The 8,197-nt window shown below is 38.3% G+C and overlaps 1 protein-coding gene across 2 annotated transcripts in view; it reads left to right on the top strand.

Annotated features, from left to right (window-relative positions):
* The window catches only part of NUP35 (nucleoporin 35), a 37,136-nt gene that overhangs the window by 10,481 nt on the left and 18,458 nt on the right, over window positions 1-8,197 (top strand). For both annotated transcript variants that reach the window (XM_004701475.2, XM_045296178.1), the window contains exons 3-4: window positions 1,901-2,028; window positions 4,080-4,140. In XM_004701475.2, coding sequence (XP_004701532.1) covers window positions 1,901-2,028; window positions 4,080-4,140 — 189 coding nt within the window. The remainder of the gene's footprint in view (window positions 1-1,900; window positions 2,029-4,079; window positions 4,141-8,197) is intronic.

The raw sequence follows: 8,197 nt of genomic DNA on the forward strand, positions 1-8,197 counted from the left end.
TCCTGTAGGGATCATCCACCCTGGATTCCCTGTATTTCCAGTTCCTATCTGTACCAGTGTACATCCTCTGGTCTAGCCAGACTTGCAAGGTAGGACAATTCCAACTTCTAATGACTCTACAGGACAGAGTAGAATTTCCCCTGTGCCTTTTTTAGGCTGTAAAATCTTTACAGGGCAGAAAGTTTTATCTTCTCTCAAAGTGGCTGCTGGGCTGACCTGCTGATCTTGTGATTAATAACCTAACCTATAAGCCACCAGGCCATCAGGGGGCTTAGAGCCCAGGTCATACTTGCTCCATAGCCTGTGTTCTTATTGGTTTATGCTGTACTGCCTGGATTCAGATGTTTGTTTTCCAGAAGCCCCAGGCTACTTTACTCGTTGGCATTGTTAATTCTCTAATTCTCGGGTGTATAAAGTAGCTTTACATCACAAAAAAAATTGTTCCTTTAAAAAAAATCTTCATTATATACTTAAATGTATTTATACGATGAGAAACATGAATCTGTTTAATACTGATAGTCAAATTCCACAGTGGATTTGTAAATTTATTCAAGGGTATGTAAACTGGAGCAGTTTAATGTGTACTTTTAAATGAGAAATAAGATCAAGCTTTTCTTTTTGGAAACATTAAAACAGAAAGCAAAGGTTATGTGTTTTTTGAAAATGAATAGATTTTGGTGAGTACTTCTGAAACCTCTTATTCAAAGTGTGGATTAGTGGCACTGGCATCCCTTGGAGCTTGTTCAGAAAAGCAAGCTCACTGCCATCGCATTTGCTGACTCAGCAACCCTATGGGCCAGGGTAGAACTGCCTCTGAGTTTCTGAGACTAACTGGTCATGGGAGTAGAAAGCCACATCCTTTCTCCTGTGGAGTGGCTGGTGGTTTTGAACTGCTTCAGTTAGCATCCCAGAGCTTGTTAGAAATGTATATTCAGGCTCTACCCCAGACTTTTGAACAGATTTGAAAAAACAACAAGATTCCTAGGTAATGATTTTGTACTTTAAAGCTTGAGAAGCACCAGGAAACAAATGTTAGGTTAATATTTTAAATATATATATACATAAGGGTAAGTCAAAAGTCTGGGTACGGAATTACAGATCATCAGCATGTGAAGCTATCATTTCTAGACCTATGCTCCATCGAGGCCTCTACCCTTCTGAAGGCAGTGTGTCCATTTCCCTAACCTGTTTCCAAAGGATCTCATGCTCTGCAAGCCACACCATGTAAAAACGGCACTTTCAGCAACTTCAGTCCATCTTCGAAGGACTCAGATTGTAGTCTCTTTAATTGTTGAGTTTTGATAACCAAAAGAAATCTTAAAGGGCAAGAACATGGTTGTATGGTGGATGAGGTAAGGTTTCCCAACAAAATTCTCATAGGACAGCTCTGGCTACCTGTGAAAAATGAGCAGTGCACTTTTTAAAAATTTATCAATATCACACTTTTGAAATCTTCCAAAACATTACTATAACGTGCTGAGTTGACCTCTGACCTGAATGTAACTGGCCCAGCGGTGCCCCTGTGGGAAGCCACTCTCAGTTGGATCAATGGATTGTGTTGGCAAACCAAAGACTTGCCCCTCATTATGTCTTTCCATAAATTTAACTTCATTAGTTTCAATATTGCTTAGAAGGTTGATAGCTCAATCTTTTGAAAGTTGATCTTAGCACAATGCTTTGTTAGTCTTTTAATTTTTTGTCGGCATCCTGAGGAAACTAAGACAAATATTGCCGACAGAACTTGATCACACCAACATGCTTAAACACATTTTGTTTAGAATAAACCTGTGTGTGTATGAACTGAAACTTTTTGACATATCCCTTGTAAATTTAAAAAAGGGATCGGAAGTTATAGATGGTTCCTTTGTTATCCAGCATGTCTGTGTTTCTGTACATTTAGGTGGATCACCACCGCAGCCAGTTGTCCCAGCTCACAAAGATAAAAGTGGAGCTCCACCAGTTAGAAGTATATACGATGACATTTCCAGCCCAGGACTTGGGTCAGCACCTTTAACTTCAAGACGACAGGTGATATATAGTGCCTTATGGTCTATATTTTATTCTTTTTATGTGACCACACAGTAAGTGTCAATCATTTGAAAGTTTTCCTAAGATCTATAGTATTTTTGTGGACCTTAGAAAAACAATTTATAACATAACTGCATTTCATAAAATAAGCATTAAGTACATTTATTATTCCATTTCTCAAGAAGGATGCTTAAAAATGTAGTAGAACCTGAGATCATTTTCTCATGTAGGTAATTTGTAATTTTTACAGGTATGTTTTTTCTGCTTGTCCAGTGGGATCCTTGTTGTAGTTGGGTGGACCATCGAGTTGATTCTGACTCACAGCGACTCCGTCTGCCCCATAAAGTCTCCTTGGCTGTGATCTTTATGGAACCAGATGTCCAGCTCTTTCTCTGGCAGAGTTGCTGGGTGGGGTGCATATTGCCTACCTTTCAGTTTGGTAACAGCACTGTGGTTCCTTTTGGGTGTGAGCACTTTGCCATTATGCCACCAGTGCTTCTCTGCATGACCCTTATTTACTTACTGTACCTGTAGAGCATGAGTTAATTCGTTATTCTAGTTCTTAAAATTGCTTATTGCTCATACATCAGTGAAAGAACACAGGAAGATTGAGAATTGTATCCAGACATAGAGAACTTTGTAATTATTTGAGATTTTTGTCTTAGGAATAGTCAGTATCAACACAAACTATTGGAAAAAGTTTGTGGAAAAACTTCATGCTCCTCTATTTTTACATGAACTTTGTGAAGCCCCTTTGTGTAAGAGCATTATCATCTTAGAGCCTTTTCCAGGAAGCCTCTTGCTTAGTGATGACTGATCATCTAGTATGTCCCTGCTGCCTTTGGTGGAGGTGCTCGGCTCATGGTTTTGTTTTCTTCCTGCAGTCAAGGATTGTACGCTGTAGACATTCTCTGTTCTCATGGAACCAGTAGTGACCAGAAAGTAGTACTTAAATCTGTACTTAATGTGTTCTCATCCTTATTTTACAGCGTCTCATGTATTATCCTCACACATAATTCTATGAAGTGTAGGTATTGTGGCCTTTATTTTATGAATGAGGAAGTAAGAACAAAGAAAGGTGTTTATGTGTTGAAGGCATAGCATCACCAGGCTTACCACCATGTAGGCTTGACTGTAGAGCCAATGTTTATAATAGCCATGCTATGCAGATACTCCTCTAACCATCCACGCCTTTTTAAAATGTTTTATCTCTGACCCCTCTAGATTATGAGTTACAGGTAGTATGGGCTTCTCCTTTTTAAGTAGGCCATTTTGTATCTTTTACAGATGCAAGTGTGTATGCCTATCACAGTTGTTCCTAACAGAATATTTAATAGCTTCAATCTTATACGTAAAGGCACTAGTGTTGGTATTTTTCTACTTTGTAGCTTTCTACTGGTAGTGGTAGAGGCATGTTACTCGGGTGTGTTATCAGGAAAGTTCTTCAGAAAGTACATTGTGTTTGTTAAGTAGAAGGTCTGTGAAAAGGAAGACTGGCAAGGAGATGGATTAGCACATTGCCTTCAATAGTGGGCTCAAATCTATAAACCCTTGGGGACCCTGTAAAGGGCTGGGCCGTGTTTCATCTGTTGTACATGGCTCACTGTGAGTCTGCACCAACGCAGTGGCACATAACAACCACAGCTGTGGGCTGAGCATGCTGCCTGTCATGGTGGAATCCGATGTAAACCTGTAGCATTGCATTGTTTGTTAGTGTCTGTCTAAAGTTCTGATCTTTTAAATATAAACTTGATGAATTTTAAATATTGAACATTAGGAACTATAAATAGCCACCATGCTACTTTCTATTAAAAAGAATTTCTTAAAACAAGTCTTACTTTCCTTTTTAAAACAATATGTTGAAAGATTTAGCATTGACACTGCTCACCGTTTTTTAAAGTTGAAGAGTACTTTTAGATTGTGAGTTAATGAAATGCATCCCCAGCACCTGATAGGTATTCAGTTGTCTGTTCAATGAAGATCTTGCTTAGGTTCTATATTGTTAAAGCTGTACCTGTTCATCTTGAATACGTTCTTCTATTTTCATGTAGGCAAACATTTCAGTAATGCAGAGTCCTCTTGTTGGGGTTGCCACAAGTACTCCTGGAACAGGTAAGCGACTCCTTTTAACACCAAAAGACCATTCTTTACTCTCTGAATGAAGGTAGTATTTACTCGGCGTTAACGTTTGCCAAAAGCTTTTCTCTAATAGTACACATATTGAGATTTCTTTAAATGGACATTTTAGGCTTTCTGTGTATGGCTCCTTAAAATTTTTCTAGCATTCAATCATTTCTTGATTTCAAAGTCACCTCAGCATGTTTTTGTATTTGTTACAGCACCCCACTTTAGGTAGCAACATTGGTATTTGTTTTTTCTAACTGCTATGAAAAATTTCCATAAATGCAGTGCCTTAAAACAACACAAATTTATTTCTTTTGGTTCCTGTAAGTGAGAAGTCCAGAAAGCACAGCTGAGCTGGGTATGCTATCAGAGCTCAGGCTTAAGCAGAGCCCTGCTCTTGTGATGGTTCCGGGCATGAGTCTACGTCCGACCTCATTCAGAATCAATTCCAGCAGAACTGGCAGGATTCAATTCTAGGTGGTTGCAGGACTGCAGTCCCTGTTTCTTTACTTGCTTTTTTTGGCTGGAAGTTGACTTCTGGAGGCCACCCTCATTCCTTGATTCATGGTTCTTCAAGCATAAAAGTCAACAATGATTATTTGAGTCTTTTTCATGCTTTGATTTTGTTTTTTGGCTTCACTTTTCTGTTTTTTTAGGGATCATGTGATTAGACTGGCCCATCTAGAATTAGCTAGAGTAAGCTCCCCTGTTTATAGGTAGTTGATGAGTAATTTTATCTGCTAAGTCCCTTGCACAACAATGCTTAGAAGTATTTGATTTAAATACCAGGGACCAGAAATCTTGTTCCAGGACATTTTTACACCATGGATATCATGGTCAAAAGTCTAGTATGTCACCTGATTTTTCAGCTACATCGTTGGGGTAGAATGTTTTAGTGGAATTCGTGCTGCTCATAACCAACCCTAACCTGCTTAGACTCACAATAAATAGATAGACGACAGTGCTTTGTTAGACCCACAGTAGTGTATCATTTTTTAAGTGAGTCAGTAAATGACCTCATAAACATTGAAAATGTAGAAACACACCATGCAAAGGGATGTATTCCATGCTTTCAAGGGTCTTTTAGCTGACTGTAAATCATTAATTATAATTTTCTTAGTGTTGGTTAAATGGAAGGGCACAGAATTAAAGTTAATTAAGTTTCCTCTGCTACCTTCCATACATGATTTCTGTGAAGTTCTTATAATAGTACAAATCTTATATGAAAATACACAAACTATGGTAAGAAAATTTTATTTAGCATAAGTTGGCCACTGGGAGCCACTGCTGCTTCTACTTTGAGTTTAAGGGCTTTATCTAAAGAAAGATTTACTGGTACAGAAATACAAAAAGTACATATTTTGAAAAAGGTGAGGTGAGTGTGGGATGTATATAATATCAAGCAAGAAATGAATAAAGGGGATTGATTTGAGAAATCTAGGGGTAAAAGTCTAGACTTTTCTCTGACAGCTATGTTCTTATTTTAACTCTTATAATTAGCATTAAGTAAATGAAGATTTCTTGTGTAATTTTAATTTGACAAGCAAGAAATGAATAAAGGGGATTGATTTGAGAAATCTAGGGGTAAAAGTCTAGACTTTTCACTGACAGCTATGTTCTTATTTTAACTCTTATAAATTAGCATTAAGTAAATGAAGATTTCTTGTGTAATTTTAATTTAAAAGAAATGAAGACATGTTGTGTAAGTTTTAAATCTGAGAATAGCAGATTGTATAAAGAGATGTCATTGGGTTTAATGGCATCAGTACTATTTAATGTTTGGGTCTTTATGCATAGTAAGACATTTTTGTCTTTTATTTTGTTTGTTTTTGATTCTGTACCTGAAATTAAGTTCTTATCCAGACTGTTATGTCTGGAACGAACAGAAACAACTTAGCCGTATGGCGAAGTGGGAAATCAGCATTAGACAATTTCAGAAACACTTTTCAGTTATGCTATATTATCATCTCGGGTGAAGAATGTATTTGACTTATCTTTCTCCATCGCCACCCCTGAGTTTTCTTGTACTATAATTTTATACTTATCTCTCCTTTGCCTTTTTAAAATTTATATTAAGTTTTCTCTTGAGCTGTTTTTCACATTGATCTGTCATTTCTCTTCAATGTTAGATCACTTAAGTTTTCATAAATTAAGCCCTGATTTGTGTTAACATATTGTTAGCATGGTAAGCTGTAGACTGTAGCACTTTTGGCTGCTTTTGCTGACGATGGTAGGAATTCAGTGTTCTGATAAGTTTTCCCAGAAAGTGGGGGAAAGGACTAATTTGGCTTACTTACTGTAATACTTTATTGTTATTTTTATTCTGATCTGAGTTAGCTGCTCCTTGTGTGCACCCCTATAAAACTTTGGGCTTGGTTCTTAATCTTTTTACATTACTGGATGATGATGCTCCTTTAGAGCAAAGATGAGATTCTTTCTATAAAGAGGGAGCTAGGCACAAAAGGATTTCAATGAGTGTTTGTTGTCTCAATAGTTCGTGGACTTAGGTTGTAGTGGGTTGTTGAAAAACAAACACACACAACAAAACAAAACAGACCCATGGCAATCAAGTTGGTTTTGATTCATAGTGATCCCTAAATAAACCTCCCATAAAACAAACCAACAACAAAAACAAACTCACTGCCATTGCATTGATTCTGACTCAGAGACCTTACAAGACAGACTAGGCCTGCCCCTGTGGGTTCTGAGACGGCCCTGAAGAGCCGGCTTCTTCTGGAGACTGAGTGGGGAATCTATTTCCTTGTCTTTTTCTGTTTCTGGCTGATGCATGCTTAGACTGTCCATCTATGTGCTATTGTGGATAGTGCCATGGTAAACGTAGGTGTGCACATGCATGTTTATATTTATGTTTCTTCTAGGTGCAGATGCATGCTTATATGTTAGATCTCTAGGGTACACATACCTAGGAGTGGGATTGCTGGACCATAAGGTAGTTCTGTTTTTTAATGAGGAAATGCCATTTTGTTGTACCATTTTACAATTCCACCCTAGTGGATAATGGTTCCAGTCTCCCCACAGTCTTGCCCGCTTTTTTCGTTTTCTGATTTTTTTAATGCCATTTTTGTAGGGATGAGCTAGTATTTCATTGTTGCTTTGCTTAGCATCTCTTTAAGGAGCTTTCGGCAGCGTTGTTGGATAGGCTTTGGACTACTAACCACAGAGTTTGTGGCTCAAACCCACCAGCAGCTCTTCAAGAATAAAATGAGGCTATCTGCTTCTATAAAGAATTACAACCCTGGAAACCCTATATAGGCTTGTTAAGAGTTGGAATCAACTATGTGCTGTGAAGTGGGGTTACTTTTTTGGAATGGCTCATGATCATTGTCATTTTTCATGTGTTTGTTTACTCATTGAATATCCTCTTTGCTGCAGTGGCTATTCATGTCTTTTGCCCATTTTTAAACTGGGTTGTCTGTGTTGGAAGAATCTTAAATTTTATTTTATTTTCTAACAATCCTTTAATATACAGCCTGACTGTCGAAGCTGGTGAGCTGACTATAGGAAGTCTGCTTTTTAAAATGCAGATTTTCACTTCCTTATAGCCTTACCCAAGCTCACTGCCATTGAGTCCATTGTGACTCTTAGGACAGAGAACTGCCCCTTTGGGTTTCCAGGAGCAGACAGCCTTATTGGTCACCCTTTGAACCACGGTGAGTGTACTACTAACCTGGTGTTTAAGCAGCCCAGGGTGTAACATCACGACACCAGGGTGCCATTGTTCATGTTACCGGTGCTCTGTTCACTGTGATTGGAATCATGAGTCTTGAACCTTTTAGATTCCGTTTCTTCAGAAACTAGATTCTTGATGTCTTGGAGACAGAGTGGGAAAGGATTAGTTAGTTACCTGGCTGCCTAGGATGAAGAGAGGCATAGGAATTAATCCTTTAGTAAGCATTTAAAACTGGTTCTCCTTGATTCCAATCATGTAGTATTAAATTAAAAGTGGCGCGGGGGAGTGGGGTGCCAGCCCCACCCGCTGCTTGAACTCACTGGTTCAGTAATACTACTTCTGGGTTCAGTAATG

Source organism: Echinops telfairi, unplaced genomic scaffold, assembly GCF_000313985.2.
Source record: "Echinops telfairi isolate 266 unplaced genomic scaffold, ASM31398v2 ScPeMD7_3;HRSCAF=10, whole genome shotgun sequence".
Taxonomy (NCBI): domain Eukaryota; kingdom Metazoa; phylum Chordata; class Mammalia; order Afrosoricida; family Tenrecidae; genus Echinops; species Echinops telfairi.